The 27,025-nt window shown below is 48.8% G+C and overlaps 2 protein-coding genes across 5 annotated transcripts in view; one reads left to right on the top strand and one right to left on the bottom strand.

Annotated features, from left to right (window-relative positions):
- The first annotated feature begins 9,469 nt into the window (after positions 1–9,469).
- PHLDA2 (pleckstrin homology like domain family A member 2) lies at positions 9,470–10,947 on the top strand. The gene is made up of 2 exons (XM_061342490.1): positions 9,470–10,054; positions 10,516–10,947. Exon 1 carries the CDS (start codon positions 9,620–9,622, stop codon positions 10,016–10,018), a length of 399 nt encoding a protein of 132 aa, XP_061198474.1. The 5' UTR covers positions 9,470–9,619; the 3' UTR covers positions 10,019–10,054; positions 10,516–10,947.
- A 1,443-nt stretch (positions 10,948–12,390) lies between these two features.
- SLC22A18 (solute carrier family 22 member 18) overlaps positions 12,391–27,025 on the bottom strand; it is a 72,621-nt gene continuing 57,986 nt past the window's right edge. For 2 of the 4 annotated variants that reach the window (XM_061342461.1, XM_061342459.1), the window contains exons 8-10: positions 21,491–21,592; positions 17,784–17,904; positions 12,391–12,678 (exon numbers count right to left, since the gene is read on the bottom strand). In XM_061342461.1, coding sequence (XP_061198445.1) covers positions 12,491–12,678; positions 17,784–17,904; positions 21,491–21,592 — 411 coding nt within the window. In that variant the 3' untranslated portion in view covers positions 12,391–12,490. The other 2 variants (XR_009723768.1, XM_061342460.1) reach the window with 2 other exon arrangements.

The raw sequence follows: 27,025 nt of genomic DNA, 5'->3' as shown, positions 1-27,025 counted from the left end.
AGTGCCCCGGAGACCTCTGCCCATGGGACTGGCCTGGGGTGTGCCGGGGGCAAACACCCAGCTCTCTTCTTCCCTTGCCCATTTCCCAGCAGTGTATGGTGATGATGATGATGATGATGGGGTTTGGTGGTGCTGAGAGCCAAGTGTCACCAGTATGGCAGTTAAGTAAGTGATGGGTGGTGAAGCACCTGCCTGGCTCCCTGCAGGGTGCTTGGCTGTTGTCAGGCATTGCTGGGAAAGGAAAGGAATGAGTGATCCTGGCAATGGTCAGGCAAACAACAGAGACTGCAGCATCCCTGCTCCATAGCCAGAAGATAAGGAAGAAAGCAGATGGAATCATCAAGATCAAGCATTTCTCTTGCTTTCACATAGCTTTGTACTTCCGGATCTTATAATACAAGTCAAGGATGGAGAGGTGCTGTGTGAGCCCAAAGAGGCCTTAGGAAGACCTTGGCAGAAAACTTGGGCTGACAGTGTGTGTGTTGGAAACTCCAGCGTTATTTCCACTATTTTGGCCAAGTGAGTGATTTGCTATTTCTGTTCATTGGTTTCACATTTACAAAGCACACACACTCACAGATGTGCATCTGCCTTCTGAAGCTGCCCTGCCCATGGCCCATCTGGCCACTCGAAGCCCACCACAGCTTTTGCTGTAATCCCAGATCTTGCAGTTCTGGCCAAGGGTTTCCAATTATGGGAAATGTGTCCAGCTCTGTGACTTTGACTCCTGCCCCGGTAGGGCTGGAAGAATGACTTAGTCATCCCGGCTGCCTGCCAACATTTAACTCATTTTGCTCCATTTGGAGGTTATTTCCTGGCTCCCAAGGCTGTCTGGCCAGCAGGATTCAGTACTTTGAATATCCACTAGTCAATATATAGACTGAGGAAGCAAGGAATTGAGAGTGTTTTATTCCTGCTGTACCAACCCTTCTGGATACAACACTTCTAGAAAAGGTCAGATAAACCCATCCCAGGCTGGTAAATGCCAGTCAGTGCTACCTGTATTTCCTTGCAGAAGGGCTCCCTCTTCAAAAGGACACCAGTTCATAGCTACTCTTTTATGACATTCTCCCCAGCGAGCACTCAGCAATTATGTCACAGTAAGGGGGTTTCTGTATTTTAAGATACTAGCTTAGAAGCTTATACAGCATTAGGAGCATTCCTGTGTTTTCCGCTCCTCCCACAGCCGTACCAGGCACTGGAGTCCCACTGAGCTGGTGGAAGGGGAAAGTGTGGGTGCCAGTTTCTCAGAGAAACCCCCAGGAAGGGGGGACAAAGCTTCCCCCAGTAGAGCTGTGGAATAGCCTCCACCAAGCAGTACATCTCTGTCCCCCTGATCCCATGTGCATGTTCACGGCTGCTTCCTCTCCCTGCTCGTTGCACAGGGATTTTAACCTGTGCTCTGGCCACCCTGGCTCTAGGGAGGTCTATTTTTGGCTTGTCCCTGGGGAGCCTCGCCTCCCCAAGGTTATGTGCCAAGTGCCCTCATTTCCTCCCCTTAACTGCCTCCCTGCTTTATCACAAACTTCCTCACTTCATCTTTCTTTCCATAGGTAAAGGCTGCCATTACCGGTGCCTCCAGCAGCACTGGCTGCCCCTAGGCCATCAGGCCACCAGGCCACTGGGCCACTAGGCTCATGCCCATCTCCAAAGTGTGGGCTTCTGCTCTCTTCACAAAACACACAGAGATTTCTGCAAACCCATTTCTCCCCACCGCCAAACCGTGGCTTCCTTAGTAGAGCAGAAAAAATAAGATCCTCAGCTTCTTATGACTGGGATTTCCCTTTCCCACCCCTGGTTCAGCCAAGCAGCACAGGGACTGTCAGGAGGAGAATAACGGCATCACTGGCACTGGCACTGGCTGCTTGCTCCAGCCCCAGCCCTCAGCCCATCCTGCCTTATAGCAGCACAGCTGGGCTTGGCCCCAAGACCCAGGGCTGGGACATGCCCTGAGCTACTTATTGCAAGTGTTTGCTGAGGTGGGGCTGGGTGATTGAACATGAGACAGGCTGAGTAACCGGCAGGAGAAAAAGAAAGTTTGGCTTTTACATGCTAGTCCCATCAGCAAACATTAACTTGGACACTGCAGAGCAAGCAGGCTGCCGCTATCCCCCGCTGTACGACTCAAAAGGCAAAGGACAGGTACAAATTGGGTGGCACCTAGAGTTTATACACACCAAATTCTACAGCTCATGGCTGTTGAACTCACTCCCTTGATGAGTTCAACTCCACTTTGAAATCATGCCCCTTTATTTGGTCATTGGAGCGGGGAAATAAGTCAGCGACAAGTTAGATGTGGGAAAGTAATGGGAAAATACACACTGCTGATTTCCCTTCTCCTTTGGATCCCATAGTTCTAGGAGGTTTTCTTTTTCTCTTTCATGGTTTTGAGATTTCATTGGAGTACCTGAAGCTGACGGATGGAGGCTAGTTTTATTTTTTAATCCACCTCATCAGACACCTGTTTCCACTCAGCCTTCCAGGCACTGCCTGCAAGGCAATGTGGCATCCTCAGGTCCCACTGGCTGCGGGTGTGGGTTTATAGTGGGGAGCAGCAGGGTAATGGTAGCAGACAAAGGTCACAGCAGTGGAAACACTGACAAGGAGGCGGAAGGCCTCGGGAGAGAACAGCTGGCACCAAAAACTTCTTCCCTCCACACCTGTCACGATGCAGTGTTCCAGCTTCAAAAAGAAAATCTGGTGGCCAAAGGATGGTGATGTGAAATGTGACATCAGTGCTGCCACCTGTCCTGCCATGCATGCCAGATGCCCAGGACGGAAAGGGTGTTCCTCCTCCAGCTCCTCCCCACAGCCTGGCCCTGGCCACTGCTGGGAATGATGCCCTGAAGGGTTTTGTTTGTGACAGCTCTCCAGCTCGCCCAGAGACAGGAAACATCCCAAGTCTGGACAGCACGATGACCTCATCTTCTCCCCCAGCTCCCTCAAGTCTGCTGATGTTGTGGTTAGGTGGTCCTGCGACGCCTTTAGTGTTTACTCATAAAGTTACACACTGTGAGTTCAAAAATAAAGCAAGGCAAAAAGCAGGAGGATGAGCCAAGGAGAGAGCTCAATCATCTGCCTACAGGACAGCCAGAACGGAACACCAGGACACGTACCACGCTGACGCCAGGCAGCACAACCCAGTGATGCACCTGAATGTGATGCAGGACATCCCGCTTTGTATGCGCTGGGTTGTCCACACGTAGAGGAAAGTAGGAAAAAGTTGGTTAAAAGCCACTTCACTGATCTGCACAGATTTAAGAAGGGCAGGTTATCTGGAGCGTTGACCTTCATTTTGATGTGTGGTGTCATCATGTTACTACAAGGTCTGGCCCTTCATAATCTCTGGTAAATGTTATTGCTGTAGCACACCACAGTAATAAAAGGATGGCTGGTAACAGGCAGGCAGGCAGGTGATGTCAGGCTGAATGGCGTGAGTTGTAATCACTGGAGACTTCCCATGCAAAGAGCGCATCAGCGTCAGTCAGGGCTGAGGTCTCAGACATTTATTACTGCTGCTGCAAAATAAAAATCCCAAATATTTATCCCAACAGACTTGGTTTGGGAAATGGAGCACTTTGGAGGGGGAATGTCTAATCATTTAAAAATCATCAGCTGTAGCCTAAGCCGTGTACTGAGGTCATTAGACATGAAAAAATGTTGACGGTGTTCAAAGGAACCAGTAAATAACCACATAATTCAGGGTAGCACTTGGCAAGCTGCTGGTTTTCCCATGCTCTTGGCAGAAATCTTATTGAGCGGGAAGTACTGAGTCACCATGGGTCCCACGGCAGCCACACGATGGGGCTTTCTTCTCCCCACTGACATAAGTCTCAAGGCATTCGTGGTTCCTCCTGTGATGCTCAGCAAGCTGTTTCGTAAAGGTGATCCTGAGAACAGGCTATATGCAGGTCTGCCAGCATTCAGACAGAAACCCTGGATCAAACCCAGTTTGTTGGGTCAATACCCTCCTTGCCCCTGTAAGGATGCATCTGGGTGCCTCCAAGACTTCTGAGCTGGAAACTGTGCCTAACTACACACAGACCTTTTAGCAACTTTCCACCTGTTGTAACCCTGCCATATGGGCTTGAAATTGGGTCAAGAGGCTCAAAAATGCATGTATTAGGTGAGGGACCAGACCAGATTACACAAGTCTTTTGTTTTTGTTGTTATTGGTTTATTTTTTTGGTAACCAGACTAAGCTGCTATGCAGTGTCCAAGAGTGGGGAACATACTACACATGTGGTCATGTCCAGCCTGCTGGGAAGAGACAGAGGACAGGCTCCCTCTCTCCAGTTTTTAATCCCAGCATTGAACTGAAGTGCCTGAAGCCCTCCTAGGCAGGCTTGAGCTGGCACATACCCACCCTTATTTGGCTGTCTCCTTCAGAGCACAACCAAGGACTGGCTTACTGGAAATTACATCTTTTTTTCCCCAGCCCCTCACGCCTGCTCCATGACTGTCTTCATCAGTTTACAACATGTAATGGTAACACACTGAGTCAGTGGGATGAGACATTTCAAGCTGTTTAGGGGAAAAAAAAAGAGTCTTAGTCAGATAAATATTAGTAAATTGAGCAAGCAGTGCTACGTGATATTGCTGATTAATGCATAGCTTACGTATGCTACAAAAAAAATTCTCACAGATTGAGCAAAGATGCTTCCTCTGCTTCCCTTGTTTAAACTAACCCAAAAGCTCCAGCCTTGCTGTGTTTCGCTTGCTGTAATCATTAAACAAACAACCTTGGTGGCCTTCGTCTCCCTGGCTAAGACCGTTCTAAGTGAACTATGCCTATGAGAAGGGCTTGTTCACTTGAACTTGGCCATCTTCGAGTGATTACCTGAGCTTCCTTTGTGCTCATGGAAAGATCAGAGCACCCCCAAAGTGAGACTGAGCACCTCCACAGGGTGGCTCCATCTTGAGCAGCTCCCACTGATGTGGTCCATATCCCTGCAGGAGGTCCTGCCTGCAGGGGGACTGGCACCCACCACTTGACCATAGCTTTTGGGGTCACCCAGTGGCACCAGTTCCTCCCAGGACATTTCTGAAAGAGGACAATAATAGGGAACTATAACCAAAAAGTTCCCAGAGATATTCTGGAATAGTCTAACTAAAAAAAAAAAAGAAGCAACTTTTTAAGGAGTCTGAAAATGCAAAAAAAAAAAAAAAAAAAAAGGGAAAAGTGTGAATAAAATGCTGCTCCTCATAACCTTTCCACAGTAGCAACCCACACACTTATGGCTATTTAGGTGGGTTTTCAGAACGGATTTTCCAGGAGACCCAGTAGTCATTACACTGAGCTCTAGCTATACATGCCTAGGGACACAGCAATACCCTCATATAAACTTAGAGGGCAACAATTTACAATGCAAAAGTATATGTTTCTGTTACTAATCAACTTCAGACGGCAGAATTACAATGCCAATCCTGTAAACCAGATTTTTCTTCACAAGTGTCATATTTAAGTCAGTACAATAAAAGAAGTTCCCTAGCCTTGAGCATCCACTTTTCTCTGCTACCCAACATGCCAGTGTAATGCCAGCGAAATTAGGGGTCCCTCTCCAGGGACAGACCCCTGAGAAAGAAGATGCATGTCTCTGGAATTAGAGAGCAACAATGGGAATAAAAACATGGTGACAGCAGGAATGCTGGTACCCTGCAATGGCTGATACCTGCAGCATGATCTCCCACATCTTTGCAGAGGAAGACGCAATGCTGCAGCCAGCCAGAGACCTGGGCAGGCTAAATGCACTACCAAATCCTGCAGGAAAGCTAGCAGTTCCTGCTGATGGGCACGTGGGGAGAGCTGCAGAGGAGGTGAATTGCCCAAACACCTTTATTTCCCCATGTTTCCTTGGTGTGAGCCCATCCCATCTGCATCCTTGACCTCAGTCAGACCATCGGCTCCTCCTGGCAGCGCCTGTGTGGCTGCTGTGCTGTGTTACCATGACTCAGGTAGCTAAGGCAACCCGATGTTGCCAGCAGCAATCTAGATGATGGCTCAGACTCTGAAATGGTGATCAAATCCTTCTCTGGAGCAGGCACGCATTGAAGGGGCATGTGCCATGGTAGAGCCAGTGACCCAGCCTACAAAAGCTGGCACCACCAGCCCGTGTTATCAAGGTTGTGCGTGGCCACTTCATCCCACACCCATAAAAGAATCCCTGTACACAACACACACAAATACAAGCATCCCCCCACAGTGACCCTAATGTTATTCCCTTCACCCGGGAGAGGGATGAGTCCCTCTAACATGCCAGATTGCCACACATTAAAAATGCCCTTACTTGAACAGAAATTGCTTTGGGGTGAAGCAGAGCGTGGTATCAGCATCCCTGGGGAGTGTGGGAAGGGGGAGACGGCCACATGGGATGAGGCTCCAGTGTATGAACATTAGTGTATTTCCTATATCCTCGCCCTGGTTAACACTCTCCCCACTGTGTCATTTCCCCTCCCCCCCCCCCCCTTTTCTAAGAAGAGAGAAAAATTCCTCAATTTTCAAATTCCTGCAAACCTGTATTTGGTAGGTAATGAAGGGCTGGTGCTGAGTGACCTTTTATAGTGCCACCGCAGGCATAGTGATGTGGGGGTTGCAAGGGAAAAAATCACTTCTCTTGCTCTTGCTGCTAAGCTGGTAACACATGTAAACTGAACTAAAGCTGAACTAAAGGCAGCAACAGGTTTCTCTGAGCCACTAGCCCCTGCAGTCACCCAGAGTCCCTGTTAGCTAAAGCTGGGTCATGGCCCTTAACTGCCATTCACTACCTACACTCAGACCACCCTGCGACACTCGGCCCATATTTGTCCCAAGCTTCCGTGTCAGGATATGGTGCAGGGCTGCACTGCATCTCTTACCCCTCTCCCCAGGTGCACCGGAGATGAAATTAGCACTCTGCTGTGAGCTCCTCACCTAATTTATGAACCCTTAGTATTTAAAAAATAAAGCATCAGCCATATTTTTTCCTTTTTCCAAGCACAGTTATTGCTGTATACTTGTAACATTAGTGACCAGCTACCATGGCATTCGCTAGGATTGGGGCTGTGCTACTTGTAAGTAATTGCCACATGTTTCCCAGCTCATACTGCACGAGCCCCTTGAAGCTCTCCAGTCTTTCCCAAGACATGTTCCTGTAGGAGACTGCCCATGGTACCACTTTGCTGCCCACTTTGGGTTCAGTTAGAGTCACTGTGACTTCCTCTCTGGTCAATAGGCTTTAAAGCCTACTTTATGGAATTTTTGCTTTGTTGGAATGCTAGAGACCTAAAATGATAGTATTTCAATGCACTGGATTTTTCTTTCACGTGGTTTATCCACTTAACAAGCCCATGCTACGTAAAAAAAGTGGAGCTTTCCTACAGGGGGCATGCACTGGAAGCCAGGGCTCCAGTTCTGCAAGAACCTACCTTTTTCTACAGCGTGAGCCATTTTTTCATGGTTTTTTTTTTTCCTAATAAGCTTTTATTTCTCTATCCATTTTGGAGCGGTGCTAAGACAAGGTGACGGCGGTGACAACTGCAGGAGGCTTTGAGTTTTCAAAAATGATGGATAAATGCATAAGAAAAATCACTCAGATGAAAGCAAAATCAGAAAGAGAGAGACCAAAGTGGGATGCTGACCGTGCATCCACAGATGGGAGTTTCATTTAAAAGCAGATTCAGGGTTTTTTACTGGACCTTTTGAAGCAAGGTGTGTGCGAACATGCCAAGTCCTGCAGCCTTTCCACACCGGGAGCCTTCCTCCAGATGTTCCTTCTATGCTCCTGACTTGCTGCCTTGGGTTTTTTTTGCTCTTTTTGAAGTGGTGTCCCATTTCCTGTGCACAAAGACTATTCCTTGTTGCTTTTTGGAGCCCAATTAAAAATATCATACTGATTCCTGCGTACTATCCAGCTCTGCTCTTGGCTGGCTCCAGCTCCCTTATTCTTGTGGACCTTTTGGGCAGGGACTTGTTTTACAAGGCAGATCATAATATTGTCCAGAAAATGGAGATGTGCAGCCTCATTTTAAGTCAATCTGGTTGGTTCCCTTCCCTGAAACAAACTTAAACCACACTAAAAAGTGAACTACAGTGCTGACTTTTAAGGAAAAGCCTGCAGCTCTTCCCATGCTACATGTATGGTCTACAGCCGCTCCCTCACCCCACGAGCAGTGATGGCCAGCATGGTCTTCCCAGAGTGATCCCAGCCCATCCCACCCTGAGAAGCTCAGCCAAACCATTCCCATTTGTCAATCCTGGGAGCATCTCTCAGCTCCCCCTTTGTTCTGGCCCTCCCCACAGATGTGTGCTCTGCTGTGAGTTATCAAAGTGGGGCTGTATGCTCCAGCTGCTGAGTGATTTGCAGCGGAAACAAGTTTGGCTCTAGCTCTGATTTGTCCCCGGGAATGAGTTTCTGACCCTGCTGAAGTCCTCGGGAACACTGCCAAGCTCTTCAAAGGGGCCAGGCCTCACTTTGCAAGCTCACCTCTGGGGTTTGGCTTGCAAACACCTATAGCAGCACTGGTCATTCAAGAAAAATGATGGAGGTGAATAGGGCTCAAAGTCCAAAGGGCGATGCTGCACAAAGCGTGTAGCTGAGCAAATACTGCTTTAGAAACAGCATGAATAAGTTCATTCAGGGCAGCCCTGCCCTCAGCAGCAGCATCAAGGCAGTGGCTCAGAAGCTGGATCAGCCTTGTGTCAACTATTGTAAAAGGGTGACAAAATGAATGGTGTACAAGAGGAAGGGGCTTCAGGCTTGCACATGCTTCTTAAATATTACCTCCTACCATCACAGCCTTTACTGATTTCCCCATGCTACTGGGCACTGGCCAGATTATAACGAACTGTGGTGTCTTTCTGGGAGGAGGGAGTGAGCTGGGGAAAAGAAGATGGGATAAACCCAAGTGATTGCAAGGGAAAACAAAAAAGGTAAGGGGGAACAGTGTTAATGCAAAACTGGAGAAGTGGGGTGCCCCAAGGAAAGGACTCAGGGAAGGCTGATGATGGTGGTGGTGGAAGGTCAGAGCTGGCTGGATGTAGGGCCTCAAATGAAGTTGGTAGGCTTGGCCAGGTCCTGGCTGAGCCTCTTGGCATGACTGGCTTAAGTCAAATGACCATGGGAGGTGACACCAGCCCACCACATGTATGGACCCCTTTGTGCCAGGTAAAGATGGTGCCAGTGCAGGCCCAATGGGGCAGAGATGCCCAGGCCCCAGGACCACAAGTTTGGGGAGCATCATGTACCCCAGCGTGGACCTGAGAAGCGGCAGGGAATGTTAGACGGGCAAGATGGGGGTGCATCAGGTCACACTGGCTCTACCCCTGCTGGGCAGAGGAAATACGGAGGAGGGCAGAGCCAGGGCACTCAGCGCCCCCCCCCTTCGCTCCCGGGGACCCCCGCTGCCCCAGCCCATTGCTGACGGTGGCCGGCAGGCGGGGAGCGCGGCGGGGGGCGGGCGGGAGGCGGGGCGGCGAGGGGGCGGTGAGCCGGGCTCCCCGGGGGAGGCACCGGAAGGCGCCCGGCGCTGATTCATTGCAATAAATTGTTCCCGTCAGGGCTAGGCTTGGTCATCGCCGCTTGAGCCGGAGCCGGGGCTGCAGCAGGAGCCGGAGCGGAGCCTGAACCACCGGAGCGAGAGGATGAAGATGCAAGCCGAGGTGATCCGCGAGGGCGAGCTGGAGAAGCGGAGCGACAGCCTTTTCCAGCTGTGGAAGAAGAAGCTGGTGGTGCTGACCAAGGACAGCCTCAGCCTCTTCCCCGACGGGCACAAGCGGGCCAAGGGCAAGGAGCTGGGCTTCGGCTCCATCCTCAAAGTGGACTGCGTGGAGCGCACGGGCAAGTACATCTACTTCACCATCGTCACTAAGGACCGCAAGGAGATTGACTTTCGGTGCCCGGACCAGAGCTGCTGGAACGCCTCCATCACCATGGCCCTCATCGACTTCCAGAACAAGCGGGCCATCCAGGACTTCAAGAGCCGCCAGGAGATGGAGCAGGCGGCGGGTGCCCAGGAGCGGCGGCTGGCCCGGGCGCCCTGAGACGCAGCCGACCGCCCCGGCCGGCCCGGCCCCGAGGTGAGCCCCAGCGCGGTGCTGCTGCGCTCCTCGTTTATTTGTTAAATTACTTTTAATTGTTGCCCCATCCCCTTCACCCACCCGCTCCAGCCGGGGGGGGCTTCATTCCGCCCACACCGCTCACCTCCTCTTCGAGCCGGAGCTGCCGCCGGCCCGCGGAGGTGCCGGACCGCACCCCGAAACCGGGCCGTGCTGCCAGGCTGCGGGGCTTGCTCACATCCCTCTCCCGATGCATTGCTGGGAATTTCTGGTGGGAGCTGGCCTCATGCGGGGTGCTAAGTACGGCTATGGGGATGGTGGGGAGTAAGAAACGGCACCTGGCAGCGCTTTCCTGGCAGAATTACCTAAAAATACGGTATCTGCAAAAGTTAATGCCGACAACTTACTCTTCCTTTAAAGCCCCTCTTATTTGTTTTTTCTCCTGTCCGTTTAACTAACCTGCTTTCTCTTGTTGCCTTTAGAGCATACCACTGGATGATAAACCAGATCAAGTGTCTTGGACTGAAATGGGACAGGGTACCAATGAAGGAAAGCGAAGAAGAGAGCTGGAAGCAGCTTGGTTTTCTCCAAGCCTGTTGAGGCTGCTGAGCAAAGAGCCCTGAGCTTTGCCTGAGATGCATTTAAAGAAAAACCAAAGACTTTCATAAAGGACTTCTAGCAAAGCGTCCACGTGTTTTAAGTGGCATGGCTTTGCGAACGATTATCTTCTATTTATGAGACGTGAGGAAGATTCAACACTGACTGGTGGTGTTAAGCGCAATTTAAATTATTTGTAGTATCTATATTTGTATTTATTTTGAAGAATGTCTTTCAGCATTTACTGGTCTTAATATTGCTTTTGCATTAATATGTCCATTCCGAATAAATTACTTGAAATGTTCACTTTTTATTACCGTATTCTGGGCTGTAGTAACTTTTGTTGATGTATATTTATCTGTGGAGTGGGCAGTGGTGTGGTGGCTTTAAAAGAGTGGGTAAGCTCAGCTTCTTGGTGCCATGGACTGAGCAGCGGGAGGTGGAGAAAGCCCAGATAACCCATTTGCGTTTGACCTCATCAAACCTTGAGCAGGGACAGAAAGTTTGTTGAGGTCCGATTCTGGTCAGTGGTGGAAATAAGCTTGGGTAAGTGCTCCTTTTGAAGTGCTTTCCCATGTAATTGAGTAATGGTGTCTAGAGAAGGTGTAAGAGCTCCCTGCAACAGTAAAAGGCTGCTCTTTCCTAATGCCCTCTGTCCTTCCCCTGGCCCCTGTAGCTTAGTGCTGTGCTAAAGCAGGAAACTGGATTCTTTATTTTGGAATAACACTGCTGACAATCTATGGGATTCCTCAGCTTTGCAGCAAAGCAAGCTGAATGCCTTGCTCTCTCCTCTTCCTCTACCTCTTCAGTCTTTAGATTGAGTTAAATTTCTACAGGATGACTGGGAAGAATGGAGATGATGGTCTTTTTTTCCTATAGCACCTGGACCAAGAAGCTTGGAGGAAAAAAAAAGCAGCTAATTTTCTGGATAAATGCACTGAATTTTTATCTTGTGAGGCTCAATTATCACTAAGTAACCTGGGCTTCCTTGAGAGCAACGCTGCAGCACATGACTCTGCTCTTGCAGTAAGGATTACAAGCTTAGCAGGCAAAGTACTTGCTGCTAATACTCCAAATTTGGTAATCTCAGTCAGGTAATTTCCCCCTCCCAAGATCAGTGCAATTCTTGCAGGAGACTTTGTACTGGAGGAAGTTGCAAAGTCTGTAATTACGAACAGCCTGTAGTAAGAGCAAGGGAGACTCAGCATAGGGAACAAGGAAAAAAAAACCTAGAAGGAGGGTTGGCTTCCGTTTTCCAAAGCAGCAGAGACTGGTACTGCAGCATGTTCCATCAGGGCTTTGTATCTCCTTGCGTACCCTGCTGGGCTCCTGCAGAGGCAGGGCCGCACATGGCTGAGCTGTGGACATAGCAAATCATTGCCCACAGCATTTGAAAACCTTTGGCCTTGATCCCCTCTAGCACTAGAATGCCAGATGTGCATTTAAGGCAGCAAAATGACACTGAAACGGAGATGTATTTTACTCCCGACTTTCCTTGGTACCATTGCAGGGGTGAAATAAAAGGCTAAACCAGATCAGAGGCACTGGCTCCTAATCCCCTTAGTTTCTGTGAATCCAAGCAGGAATGCTGACTGACAACAGCTGAGGATCTAGAGCAATTGACTGCAATGAAGGCCACTGAGGGAGGAACCTGATAGCTCCAAAAGGTTCCACGGCTGCCAGTTACTCCAGCATGGCTTTAAAGCCTTCTCAAACCCATCTGTCCCTTACTCTAAAAGCAAATGCTGACAAAATGAAGGTATTGTTCACGTGGGTTTATTCCAGGTATGTGGAATCAAAAATAAAACTCAAGACAACTTTATTTCTGTGGAAAAAGGGAGTTACTTTTCTGCAATTGCGTTATTGGTTTTTCATTTCTGCCAGTGGGATATTGCTCTTCAAGAGGTAAACAAATAAACCTGTATTAACAATTAGCTGTAAATAGCCAAAGGAGGAGACACCAAAATGTTTGTATAAAACTCCACCGATGGTTGGGCCCACTGTTCTGGTCAAGGGTTGCACTGAGGCACAAATCCCAAGCATGGTACCTAGGAGAGATGGCAGAGACACGCAGATGTTAGGGTGAGAGCAAGTCTTGGGATGGAAAAGTGGAGAAGAGTGTTAGGGATCCCCTTCATCCCTGATGGTGTTCTCCTGCAGTAGTAGCAAATGCAAATAACTTTAAATAATCTCTTGCATTAATTTATAGAGGTCCAATTGGGGTTTGTTAAGGCTAAGGATTCCGGGAGGCATGGGGACTAGTTTCTACCATGAGCCAGGTCAGCTCTTTACTGAGCATTCCAGACAACTGTAACACTGCCCAAAAAGGAAGCCAGTGCTCACTGCTGCCTTCACCAGGGCCCAGGGATGCCTTTGACCCCCGAAGATACTTTTGAACCTTGCACCCAGCAGGACTGGTAACTACTGAATGGGTTTAGGGATGGACAGGTAATTTCTAGGGTTGTGATTGAGACTTCCAAGCAAATCACACAGATTCTTCCAATAGCCTAATACCCTAGAGGGCCCTGTTCTGCCCAAGCTGCTATTGCCACTTATTCTCTAGTGTAGGACAGAACAGCTCTTGAGGGCTTAGCAGTTGTGAGAAGCTTAGGTCTAACTAGGTATTTAAGAATAAATAAATAAAACCACAGAAAAAGACTGAACCCCCTTGAAATACTCCTTCCCCCCCCCTTTGCAAAAAGAACGGGTATTTCCATTTGGATGGAAATGCGAGCCCTTCGTCTGGCTGGGCCGGTTCCCCCTTCTCGCAGCTCTCCATTTGCATCCTTAACAGGAACCCAGTTGATGGGGAAGCACCTCTAGTTTGCCAAAGGCAGGCTTTTTTCCACACACAGACGGATGGCTAGGTCATCCCATGGAATGCAAAACTGGCCCCCACGCGCTCGGTGTGGTCTTCACCATGCCGTCTTCATGCAGGACACCTATCACAGTCAGGGGAGCAGAAAATACCCAACCAGCCAGAAAATCATTAGTCCTCAGCACCAGGAGGAAGGGCAAGTTGGCAGCGTGTGCAAGAAACTTGTGCCCTGCTCCGAAACTATGTTTGCAATTGTATTATTTTAATATCAGTGCAATTATTTAGGATGTTAGCATCAGTTTTCCACCAAGGCATTCACTGAGGCATCGCTGCCGCACAAGGCCAGCAGCATCTGGGAAGGATGAGGAGGATGCTGTCCTGCGTGTGATAAGATGTGGAGTCAAGTGTGATATTTAATGTGGGTAGCCACAGGGAAATGATCACCAGCTCTACGAGAGAAAAGGCAGCCAGGTGCTCGTGTAGTGCCAGCCAGCAACTGCTGGGCTTTTGTCAGCATGCTTAAAATATTTGTGCAATGAGCCCGAGCCGAGGGCGTAGCTGCACAGAGAGGGAAATCTCTCGGGAAGCGCTGCAGAGCGCTCCTCCCGCGCATGGGAACACAAAGGCAATGGGTGGGACCTCGCCTTGACCCTTTGCCAATGGGAACCATCCCACAACCACCAAACTTTCTGGGCAGGTTTTGCAATTATTTTTTCCCCTTTAGCTATCTGAATTAAACTAATTACTACGTATGATTGCCAAACTGGCTCTTATGATTGAGGAGGCTTTTTTTCCCTTTCCTTTTTTTTTTTTTTTCTGGAGCAGAAATCCATCTTCTTAAAAGGCTGGGCCCTCCCTCTGGACTTCTCCAACATGCTGCTGAGAAAGATAATTTGTGTTTAATGGGCTTAAATTAGATCCCTCGTGTCAGACGCCCTCGAGCTTTGGGACATTGTAAATCTCAGCTCTGCAGAGTGGCCCTAGCTCTGTTGCAAAGCTGCACATGTGATGGATCCCATTTAAGGCAAGACCTTTAACTGGGAAAAGTCACCGCATCAGCAGAAAAGTTCCTGCGCTGTTTTGCACAGCTCTGCCGACGCACATGCTCACCTTCTTTCTCATGGCTATCCCACTTTCTGCAACTTCTGTTCCCCTTTCTCTATCTCCCCAGCTTTTTCCTCCCCTTTTCCCATACCTGGCATGACCCATCCTGGCTGGGAGCCCATCCTCTCCTCCTGCCCCAGTCCTCCTCTCCTCCCAAAGGTTTCAGGGTTGGGTGCTGGCAGCTCCTGAAGCCGGGCGGCTCCGTCCCTCCTCCCACCCTCTGCTGTGCCGGGCGCCCTGGCTCACCCTCCTTTCCAGCTCACATCCTGTTGCCACGCTTAGATGATGGTGCTGGCCCAGATCAGCCACACGCCTGTGGGGCAGTCACAGGGCCTGATTTAAGGATTAGGTCATCTCTACCAGTGGACGCCTTCGAATCAGCAAAGCCCAAGCAAAGCTGGGGGCTTCAGAGTGCTGAGCCCTGCCTGCAAGCTCTCCCCCTAAGGTTTTGCATCTGACGTGCAAATAAATCATGAAACATTGGCCCATCATGCAGGGAGGCTCTGCTGGGCTTCCTCCCTCCCCCGAGGGTGGGGGAGTCTGGACAGAAACAAGACCTCCATTCTTGGGGAGGGACTGGGGTTGACAAGGGGTGCTTGTGCAGACACAAGCCCCCCTGAGTTCAGGGCTGCCATCCCACCAGCTCACATGCCCAGCTGAACAGCACATGCGTGTGGGGCAGAATTTTCCCTTCCTGACTTTGAAGATGAGGAGAGGGGAAAAAAAAATATCAAAGGGAAATGAATGAAATCATTTCCGCTATTTTCCTTTCAATGCAAAGCCCCAGCCATAAGCAAAGAGTAAGTGGCAAACTCATCAGCACTGATAGGAAGTGACCTTGGATCAGACCTGAAAGCAGGATGGTGGAAGCGAGGGATGGTGCCAACCTGCATTCCAGTGTTGCCTTCCTGAGACACCTATTTAAAAGGCCAGGATGGGTGACTCAGTGTCTAGCAAGGACAGACAGGTTATCCTCCTGCAATGCCACATTCGCTCCAGCCTTGTGATGAGGTGGACACTTGAGCTCAGCCCAAACTCCAGATCCTCAGAAAGCCTCACCCTGGCCCAAAGAAAAATCTCCAGAAGCTATACCAGTCCAAGGCTAGCAAAAACATCAGGAAAAGACAGGAGAAAGTCTCAAAAGTGATGTTTCCAAAGGCAAATTCTCAACTTGTATTTCCTTGCTTTAACTAGAAGTTGTTGCAAGCTAGCATTCGGGTTTTTGACGCTGTGACAGTGAGGCTTTTTCATAAAGCCGGATTTCCACGCTGTTAGAGAAGCAGGGATTTCTAACATGCCACCAAAATGCTCACCGTGCAGAGCTGGTCCCGGGCTCACATAGGAAGGAACAGCGTTTCAGCTGCTGCACGGGTGGAGCAGGCATTGCGGGGTGCCACCCACAGCCAGAGAAGGGATAGCAAGCATTTTAATAGCTGCGTTTCACTGTGAGACACCCACAGTGTCACTGCTGCAGCTGCTGCGGAGAGGCAGCTCAAAGCTCTGCTGCGTCAGGCATTCCTGCCTTCACACTGGCCCCTGCCCCGGTGTGTCCAGAGCAAACACCAAACCATCCAATGCCGCTTCCCTCAGAAATGCTGCAAGATGAAAGCACAGTTTGAACGGTGAAGGTCAGGGAGGAGTGTCAGAGACAAGGTTTTCCCCCAGCAGCATCCCTCCTCAGCATGCCCAGTTTCAAGCCAGCTGTAACTCTGGAATTTGTAGTGCCACTTGGCATGGCATCAGCCCAGGAAGGACAGTCAGGAAAAAGCACTGGATAGCTCTTCCAGTGCCCTGCAGTTCCCTCTCAACCATCTGCACCACCCCTTGGGATGCCTCCATTCTGCCCTGCCATCCTGCCCTGCCATCCTGCCATGCAGACACTGTCCATCCCACCAAGATGCAGGCTGACCTGACAACATAAGAAAGCAGGGAGCAGAATGAGACAACTAAGCCCATTTTCCTCTCTGACCAAAGCTTGCCTTCGGGCCTTTGGGCTTTAAAAGCCAAGCAGTGCTTCAGTTTTCCTCACAAAGCCCCTTTGAGAAGAGCCTGGATGAATTCCAGTTTGGCTCTACATCCCAAAGCCATTTGGTGCCCTTCCGCCGGCTGTCCCTCCTCACATGAACGTTGCTTCAACTCATGAAACAGCATATTTTCTTCCTGGCCAAGTGGAAGGCCTGAGATGTCTCCAGTCCACACCTCTCTGGGAACTAAGCGGTCCTCCCAGGTAGAAATATTGCACTTGGAAATCACAGGCTCCCAGCATTTGTAGGAGATGCGGTGGTCAGCTCTACAAATAAACTACTGAAGTGACATTCAGAAAAGCTCTTCATCCAAAAGCATCTCCAAAGTGCTTTATAAACTTTGCACTAATGGGCTGTGCAAACCGTAACTTCCATTCTTGATCGGGTCTGTGAAGAAGCATCTGCTCAGACAGCTGCTGGGGAAGATGAAGGGTGCAGGCCTGGCATCCTAGAAAAGCCCAGCTAAAGCAAAGAGACTTGGGTACCTGGTGAATGCAACTCTGTGAGAAGACACTGAAACAGCCTGAGCAAAAGACACCAAACCAGGATAACCCAGCTCCATCCTGGGACAAACTCAGCAAGGCTCCCATGACAATAACATAGGCATATTTCCTTCACTGTCAGAACTAAAAACACAGGTATGAAGATTTGTGTGTCTACCACTGCATTTCAGCCTGTTTGTACAGGGAAATATAGTAACTCTTTGACTGAAAGATGGCCAAAATGTAGAAGAGGGGGCAATTACTGCATTGAGCAAAGCATGTTTCCAAAGGGCAATCAAGAATACCTTCTGGAGACACCCTAAATTAAAAGGCATGAACAAGCAGCCCTCTCAGGCATCCTCATGGCTTTTTTTGTTTGGTTTTTTTTTCTTTCTAACATACCTTGGCTTCCCATGGAGAGCAGAATTTGGGTGGGAAAGCCTTCCCTTACAACAGCCACCTCTGTGGATGTCAGCAGGCAGCACAGGACCAGGAGCACTGGGGTGTGATGTCGTTCAAGCTCATCCTGTATTAACACCAGTGGTCCCCATTCAGCTGCTCTGCTGACACCCACTGCATGCAACTGCCAAGCCAGATCTGCTGGGGAATTGGGCATTGGTCATGAATGTGCCCTAGCGCTTGATAGTGGTAGTGTGAGCTAGGAAGTATCTAATGGACTTGAAAAACAAGAAAAGACCAGTCTGATTATTTTGGATGAGTCTTACCAGTATCAGAGGAAGGGACAGCCTTGGTGAGGATGCTGTCGGTGATGGTGCCCAGCGTACTGAAGGCAAACACCAGTGGCACCGCAATGATGCAGTAGTGCCACACAGTCCTCATCAGGGCCTAAGGGACAGGACACAATGGAGCACGGATCATTAGAGAGAACAAGTGTTGACTTTGTGGCAAGAAGCAACCTAGACAAACATAAGGAGTCAAACCCATGATTTACTTAGGTAAATTGTGGGAGCCACAAGTGATACATGATGGTGTGGCTTTGGCCATTGCAGGGTCTTTCATAGCCCACCATTTGTCTGCAGTGAAGTATTCCAAGCATGTGGAGCAAGTAGCAGATGATACCCTACAATCTGGCAGCACGTTTCTCTGGCACTGCTGTGGGTATTTTTAGCATCTGGGAATTAGTGACGTCCCTGTGCCCTTCCCCCCATCTTCTGTCTCTTGTCCAATTCCTGAGGAAATGCTGAATAGCAGATGCATGTGGTGTACTTCAGGAAGCCTCCATTACTTACACAAAACAGCCTAGAGAAGGCATTTCAGTTCATTATCATAAATAATTAAAACTAAACTGAGCTTGTCAAAATAAATGAGTGCTGTGCATTATGTAACATCATACCTTTGGGATTTCTAATCCTGTTCTGCTGCTTCCTCGCTAATAAATTCACCAAATTCACTAATCTGGAATGGGTCTCCTGGCCATAAGTGCACATTAGCGAGCATAATTAGGGAGAGTAATGATTTTGTTATTGCACATATTCTTAGTGGAGACATCCCTCCAGCTGTCTAATACTGAAACAAAAGTGGTGAGCCTCCCTGAAGCCGTGGGGCTAGAGCGGCTCATTCACAAGCCCTGCTGGTCAAATGAATGGATTTCTCTGGGGCATGAAAAGGAAATTCCCCCTTTCTTGCAAGTCTCCTGCCCTCACCTGTGTCTCAAGGTGTGTTATTGTGGCTGCAAAACATTTTTGCCACTGGTTTAGCCAGAAGTTTCCTTCTCTGGAGTTCTCTCTCTCAAGATCTGGTCCCTGCCTCTCGGCTATAGAAGATGGAGAAGCCCAGAGACATTGCTCGTTAATGACTTGGAAATACTGAGGTTTATTCCTAGTTCCCCTCTAGACTCACACACAGCCAGATTTCTCTCCTTGGAGGGGCTGTTTGCCTATATTTTGGTTAAGATCTAGGCACCTCTGATTAAGGAACCAGAGAACAAAGACAGAGGAACAGGTATTTGGTACATCAACATTCAGACACAGAGAAAATAACTCCTTGCTAGGGCAAATGTCATTGCAGGACAACATTGCAGAGCTCAGAAAAAAAAAACAGCTTTAACCCCATCCCACTTTGTATGAATTCCCTCATGGGCTGAAGCACGTGGGCAGAAAAGACCAGAGCAAGGTCTGTCCTTCTGTAAAACCAGGGGAAATTGCTCTTTGCTCCCCTGGGACTTGGAAAGATCTGAGCCAGGCAGACCCCAGTCTCTGCTGCTCCTCAGCCGCTGAGTAGGTAGCGCTCTTTTTGCCCTGAGCAGATCTGAAGGCATTTTTCAGGGGAGGGAGGCAGGATCAGCAGTTTCAGCAGACAGACCCAGAAAGCACATGCCTGGGAAATGCAGGCAGCGAGGCAGGATGAGGCACAGCCATGCCTTCACACAAAGAGAAGAACTGTCCTGTCGCAAGAGCCAAGCCCTCCTACACCCCTGCCCACGTGCTCCTGGATTGCATCTGCAGATCAGACACTGGCTCTCCCCTTCTCGCCTTTTCCAGGTGTTACTGTATTGCTGAGCAACCAGCCCACCCCTTCCCTTCTCCAGGTGTAGATTGCTGGGAATATCCTGCAGTCTCTTCCCACCTGGACTGCTGTTTGTCTATTGCCACTGGTGCCAGTATCCCATAAACCCTTTAGCCCACCTTTCAGTGATATGAAGATGGGTTTCAGAGTGTCTTTTATTAACAGCTAGGCCTTCTCCTTACTTCTGTCCTTTGGGGAGAGGATCTGCTTTGTTTGGAGACCATGTACAGCAAAGGCACAGCAGGCTGGATGCTTCTCTACCAGCAGCTGTGTAGGATTAAAAGCTTAACACGTCAGTCTCTGCATTTGGGGCCTGATGCTGTGACGGTACTCATCCCTACAGAGACGGAAAACCACCCTACAAACGGATGTTTTCTTAGCAGCCGCTTGAACAGAGTGCTTTTTAATAAAGCATCCCTGCCAAAGAGAATCACAGCTGCATTTGCCTATGAATAGTTATTGTGGGAAGTCACTGCTGACCCTTGTCCCCAGGCCTGTGATGTCAGGCTGTCCACAGCCCTCTGTGCTTAGCATAATTGCCAACTCTAAAACTATTTCCTTTCCTGGCTCCCCTCCCTTTGCAGCTGATGTCAGCTTCCTCGCACTGGGGCATTAGCCACCCTGTGTGCCACTCCACTGCTATCAAGGCTTACTTTCCTACCTCCGACTAATTCCAGCCTTCCCTTTCAGTGAGACCTCAACACCCTTCCTGCACCATGCTCAGGAGCACCAAGTGCTGTGCAGATGTCCCATGCTAAGGTGACATGTCAATACCAGCCAAAACTGTGTGACACTAGCCAGGAGGGACCCGTTCTGAGCATCCTACCAGCTGGCAGCATCTCTGTGAGCTCTGGAATCCCAGAGAGGTGACTGCACTCCATCTGCAGAGCAACCCCTTCATCTGCATCCATCCTGCTTTCCCAGCCTCAGCTCACACATGCGGTTTAGCCTCAGATTAATTAAGGGACATAGGTGCCTCATCTCATCTATCTAGCTGGGAACCATGAAGTTCAACACCCTCCAGGTCTTGTCCCTGACTTCCCTATAGCTGCGGCACAGTTGTGGGAATGGCATCCATCCTACCCACGCCAGTGGGAGCACCAGTGCCCTAGCAGCAAGGCTCGAGGCCAAATCCTGCAGGGAATGTCTAAAGGCTGACACAGCTCAACCATCTTTTTGACCCATCTCACTGTTGGGAACCAGTGCACACATTTCCTCCATCGCCATGGCTGGGCAGAGCTATCCGGTTCTCTGAATGTGACTTATCTGAGCAAACACAGTTAGTGGCAGAGCTACCTACATAAATTCATTTTTCCAATTACCAGTTGAGACTGGCATCAACTACTGCCTATGCAGACACAACCAGTGACAGGTAACATCGCTTACCTCAAAACAGAGGATCAAAATTATTGCCTTGCTACCTCCTTCCCCAAATACTCTCAGCCTGAGGAAGTTAGGCAAAAATAAGGCCCCAGAAGTACAACACACAACCTCCGTTGTCTCACAGCAGCATACAACCGCAATGATTTCCCTGCCCCCCCCCCCCCCAATCTCAATTTACTTTCTGGGTAGTTCAGGAAATGCAGCTCCTGACAAGACCAAGGGCAGTATCTCTATGCAAAGCAGTGACTCAGGAGGGACTTAACAAGTTTCTGTGTGACATTAATAATTTTTTTAATCCCCATAACCATTACTCAAGTGGCTCTTTATTGTTCTTTCGAGTGGTGCGTATGCTGAGCACGGCTCTGGTTATACAGAGGTCCAGGGGAGCTGGTTTTCCCCCAAGGACCACCCAGCAAAGCCAGTGGTGGCATTTCAAGGGGCAGAACTTGCAGCCAGGTCTCATGGCCCTTGTGCAACTGCATTACTAAAAAAGTATCATGGATGATTTCACACTCAGCCTTACCATGCCAAGGCCCACGCCAGCAAAGACGAAGACACTGAGCTTCAGCAGGGTCATCTCTGTGCAGCGGCTAGTGAGTTTTCCAATGACCAGGCCCTGGACAACCTGGGAAAGAAGTACACGAGCACTATTAAGCCCAACATATAACAATTCAAACAAACTCAAAAGAGAACTGCTACAGTGCTTTAAGCAAATGAAAGCTGGCAAATGGGTTATTCCCAGGGACCTGGCTGTCACAGTAAACGGCTGGAAGACACAGTCCATTATTTCAAGCATTTTGCGTCCTAGGAATAGGTCCATCCCATCAGCTTACAGTCCTTACTCAGGGTGCATGTCTGAGTTTGCCATCACTGCCTGCTCACTAGAGCTGACTGAAACTTTCTAAAGACACTTGCAGATACAAATGAATTTTTCTAACTCACGATATTTTTGTGGAATACAGTTAACACCAAGGTCTTCATCCTTGGCAAGTCCTTCCAAAGAAAAAATGTAAAATTGTATGCAGAGAAGGAAAATGCCTCCTTTCCTGTACCTTCACTTGCCATTATTTTAAACTGTAAGTACACAAATTGGGTGGTTCATAATTTTGTGTCAGGAAACGAGTATGACAGAGATGTTAATACCCAGTCCCAGCAGTATGTTCAGATACAAGGGATGGGGAACTGGTTTTACAGATTTTAAATAAAAAATGGGGCAAAGGGGGAGGGAAGGAGGAGTAAAAATATTTAAACCCCAGGAATTATTTGGCTTTTCCAGCATGTTGCCAAGCAGAGATTCCTTTTTTATTTCTCTGTTCAGCATCTCCCATATTTCAATGATGCTGGCCTCTCACAGCCAAGTAGACTTGAGAGGACAGAGATCACTGTGAAAATGAAGCCTGACTGGCTGCATTTCAGGGGAGGAACAGATAGGAATCTAGCCCTGTCTTGAAAGAGTTTGTCTGATCCAAGCAAAAACGCCTCCGACTTGAAAGAAGAGCCCTAGTTCAAAATGCTTTCATTGGTGGGACGGTTTCACTTCAATGGCAGTCCATCCTGAAGAAAAACCTTGGTGCTCCGCTTGGACCTGAAATGATGCTACACCATGCTCAACCTTACTGTGCCAGTCCTAAGGGTGAAACCCAAATTCAACTGAAAAGAGTGCAAAATAAATAAGAAGTTACTAAAAAGAAAGGAAACATTAATCTATGACAAGCAGTCTAGAAAAAGCAATTACGAAAATTAAAAAAAAAGTAAAAAGTAAATGGAAATAAAGTGAAAATAAAGCCAACATAGAGAACAATAGCTACAAATTCAATATATTTCCAACAGGCTACAATTTAATGGAAAATACCAAAATTCGACCCTTCACTTTGCTTCAGAGAACAACTGATTTTTGATACAAGGGCACACTGAACCAAGCAGACATTGTGGTTTCCAGTAAATGCATTTCCTGCTGCTTTTTTGGCCCCATCCCCACCTTCAGGCAGGGCTTGAGAGCTCAGCTCACGTGTGCTTGGCCACTCTGTGACATTGGCACAGGGCCCACATGTCTCTTCAGAGTTGTGTCACATGCCAACTGGCCTTGGGGACACTGGCAGACCTGCTGTGGTGTGGTGCTTGGGTGATGCATGAGGTGACAAGAGACATCCCTGCTAAAAGCTTTGCCATGAAGACCGGAGAAGGTTGATACCAGCCCCAGCAGCGCCTACTCGGGGGTGGGTGGAGAAGGCACTGAGTAACACTTCATTAAGCTGAGTGCTCCTAAAAAGAGGAATCATCATTAACTTTTTGCAACTTCCCAGTCGCTCCTGCTGCCTTGCCCCAGTCAGGACTGTGCTGAGTCACATGGGATGTGGGCTGAGCCCTGTCACTGGGCATGGCTTGACTCAGTTGTGGCATCACCCGAACCTCAGTTTGACTGCTGAGCCACTGGAGAAAGGAAATGCTTCTCAATTTGCCCAGACTTGAATGGTACATTTAATTGGGATACACCATGAAGGCACAGCCCAGTCCCTGCCCTTCCTTGAGTAACTGGGGTATATCATCAGCAATGTCCCAGAGCAGCCCAGTCTGATGGCCATAGGAGCGGTGTACCCAAAAACATTTCCATCACTACACGTGAACACGTAAGCCCTGGCAACAAGCACCACTGCAGCAAAGCTAGGCTCTGAGCTGTCAGGACCTGGAGACATGTAGACCACCAGGCTGTCCCCAGAGTGAGCAGGGCAGAGGGACAGTCTTTGTGCCAAGGCTGGCTTTCAAGCACAGGCTTCCCCATCACTGCTGAGCAAACCCGCTCAGTGATGGGACTTTTTCCAAGGGCAAGTGTCAGCCCAAGTCACCTGCTTTCCCTTCTGGGGAAACAGCCATCCTTGGGTTATAAAGATTGCAGCCTCCCTTCTAGTTACATGGGCTGCCTGACTCCCTCCCCAGCATGGTCACCGCCAATCCAGCCACGAGCTTGAGTTTGGACACTGCATTTTGACTTTGGCACTGGATAATGTTTCCAGTCACCAGGATGCCTGACCTCACTTCCAGTTTGAATTTAGACCTGAAAACCCACTATTTCCAGCCTGCAATTTTCCCTGGGTGCACAGTCCCTGGGTTTGCATGAGCAGAAGCCACCTGCACTGGTACATTTGGGAAGGAGGAAGCAAAAGGTAGTTCATCCGCATTCTCCCATGTAAGGTTTTCAATCTGCCAGGGATTTTGCCAGGGGGGCATCTGAGATGACTTGTCCATTACTGCTCCCATGGACAAGCCCTGGTTGCACTGATGATGTAGGGATTCATCCTTTTTTTAATTACTGCTTGTGCATTCTAGGCTTTTCCCTTGCTCTTAAGCTCCCCTTGAGATTGACTGTGATGGGCTTTCACCTCCTGCATTTCATTTTGCTTGGATTGTGCTTGCCTTTGTAACCTGAGCTCCTTTGAAGTCGGGGTACAGTGTACCTGGCTGGAATGCCTTCTGTCATCAATAAACAAAAGAGAGAGGAAATTGTTTGCAAGTGAAATAACAGGCACTGCCTGCGGCTGTGTACACATGTCACAGGAAAAACCGACTTGTCTTTTTTTCTTCCCCCCCCCCCCCTCCCCCCCGCCTTCTTTAAAGGCAAATAAGTCTCCCAATAAATGCATAGGAACAGCCAAATCTCCTTGTTGTTATGCTGGATTCACCAACCTGGGAGTTCATTACATTAGTTCAGCTGATCATGTATAAAAATACTCTTTACCTCTATCACCACATTTGATTGCTGTGAAGACAGCAGCTCCAATTTGCCCAGAAGAGCCAATTACCCATTTTATTGTTAACCTCATTAACAAATTTCAGGAATCCCTTGCAGGATGGAAAAGGCTGTTGCTGTTTGAAGACTTAAGGTGCTAGTTTTTGGAAGACTTTTGAACAGTGAAGTCTTGCTGCATGGAGCTGCTGCTGAGCAGGGCTGGCACCCACATGCAGCTAACCTCGTCAGTGGAGGTTAGAGGAGTTAAGCAGATGATCGCATGGTCCTCTGTGCTCAGCAGACACAAGACTGTTTCTACAAATTCTTCCATCAGCGCTGATCAAAAGCTTGACAGAACCCAGCAATAAAATAAATTCCCTTTCACCCAACAGTCTGGAAATGAAAAGACATGCGAAGGCTGGAGAAGCAGGCGCAGATAAGCTGGTACAGCCAAGCAGAGAAGATGCAGGGCCCCATCCCTAGCGCAGATAGCATGATTCACATCAGAGGCAGCCTCCCACACAGCGGACCCGTATCTCTCGCCTTTGAAACTGTGCCCATCTGGCAGTTCCCAGGGTGAGCGCAGTGCCGGCTGGGCTGGGACGCACGGGTGGGCACCAGTGGGGCAGACCACAGTGGGCAACAGAAATCATGAGGCTTTTCCACACAGGTTGAAGATGGTGCAAAACCGTGGGAGGGGAAAGGGAGGTAATTTACTGACACAGCAATGCCAGAAAGCGCTTGAGAAGTAGTTCAGTTCTTGCAGAGGAGCAGAAGGGCAGTGGGACTGGGAGGAAAGCTGATGGTGAGGACCAAACTGCTGAAGGCAGCACTTTGCTGAGCAGGGGGAAGAGGATGGTATGTTTTGCAAACTCCAGACTAATCACTTTCTTTCCCCCTTCAACCCACCCTCTTCCACAGATTTAAATCCTTCAAAGCGAGGAAAGCGGAGAAATTTCTGTTTGTTGTTGCAAGGTCCTTTCACAGAGTGGGTTTTCCCCCTAGGCATACCTGGCTGTAATTAAATCCCCGGCTCTTTAATCATCTCTTTTGCTGTGCAGGGATAAGAAAAAAAGCAAGAGGGACAGACTAGTGATAAGATGATATGCAATGTAAATCTCTCCTCCAGGAATCTCTCTCATCTTTTCAGAATCACTTCGTACCAACTTGTCCCTCCAGAAGCTGCACAGCTAGAGGTGGAGTTTGTATAACAATACAAATTTAAATGCAGTAAATAGAACAGATGTCTTATGATTTCTTGATCCTCAGGGTTATAAATATCTACCCCTTTGTCCCACCCAGAGTTTTTGTTTTGTGCATTTTGCTTTGGTTTTTTTTTTTGGGAGAAAAAGTTCTTAAAGGAAAGCTTTCCCCGCCCCCTCCCGCATCTGAGCATCAGATGTGATTTTAGATACCAACCAGGGACTCCAGGTATTTCACTTGCCTAATCCTCTGGCAGCATTTTCCAAGCCAGATACTACACCTGGAAGTTCTCCACGCTATTGCGCTTGCAACTCCTGAAAAGAAAAGCCAGAGCCTAGCCTGCTTCTGCCCATTATGCAAAGTTAAATTATTTTAAGTTATTATGAAATTAGTTATTCTCTGGAGGGAGACTGAGTGGCATCTCACACTCCCAGCCATTCACTATGAGGGCAATTTCATTCACATGGCTTCTGAGATGAGAGGACTCAGGAAGCCCAGCCCCGGAGGACAGAGGGATTGTGTCCCTGATGGCCTCTTACACTTCTTGCCTGGAGACCCATCAGCAATCAGATAAAGATGCTTCAAACATGTAATGAGCAAGGGAATCTCTGCAGTGCAAGATGCCCAGTGCAGAGATACTCCTTTCACTGTCTGCCTTCCCCACCTTGTTTTGTTATCTCCCACCAGACTCCTCCCCTTGACTTATGCTGACAGAATCCCAGCTCATCAGGCAGCCCTGTGCCAACCAGGGTGCTTCATATTATTGCAGAGCCCCAGATTGTTTGAATTACCCTCTACTTCCTATTTTCACTTCCCCATCAGCCCATTCTAGTCTTAGAAATATTCCGTTTTCTAAGCAACAACTTTGTTTCTTCATCAGACAGCTCTCTGTCACAGTGCTATGATACTGCCTTCCTAAACACCCTTTCTGACCTCATTTGGCTCTGTCCAGATCCAAAACTGAGCCCATTTCCCACCTTCACCGCACTTAAGTCTGCTCCACACTTTTCAATATCCTCTGCTATTAGATGATCCTCTTTGCCTAACCACAAACAGTAAATTGGTGCCAGTTCCTGGGCCAATGCTTCATCCAGAGAGCTGAGAAGCCCTTGTTCTCTATGGACAGGTACT

This window comes from Neopsephotus bourkii, unplaced genomic scaffold (genome assembly GCF_033783945.1).
Source record: "Neopsephotus bourkii isolate Nb327-2 ecotype Australia unplaced genomic scaffold, CSIRO-AGI_Nbou_v1 NB_1792, whole genome shotgun sequence".
Classification (NCBI taxonomy): domain Eukaryota; kingdom Metazoa; phylum Chordata; class Aves; order Psittaciformes; family Psittacidae; genus Neopsephotus; species Neopsephotus bourkii.
Note: the sequence above shows the minus strand (reverse complement) of the source record. Positions and strands in the feature narration are given on the sequence as shown.

What these genes read in the sequence shown, in the direction of transcription:
- PHLDA2 (XM_061342490.1), top strand. Translation starts at nt 9,620, where the DNA reads ATGAAGATGCAAGCCGAGGTGATCCGCGAGGGCGAGCTGGAGAAGCGG.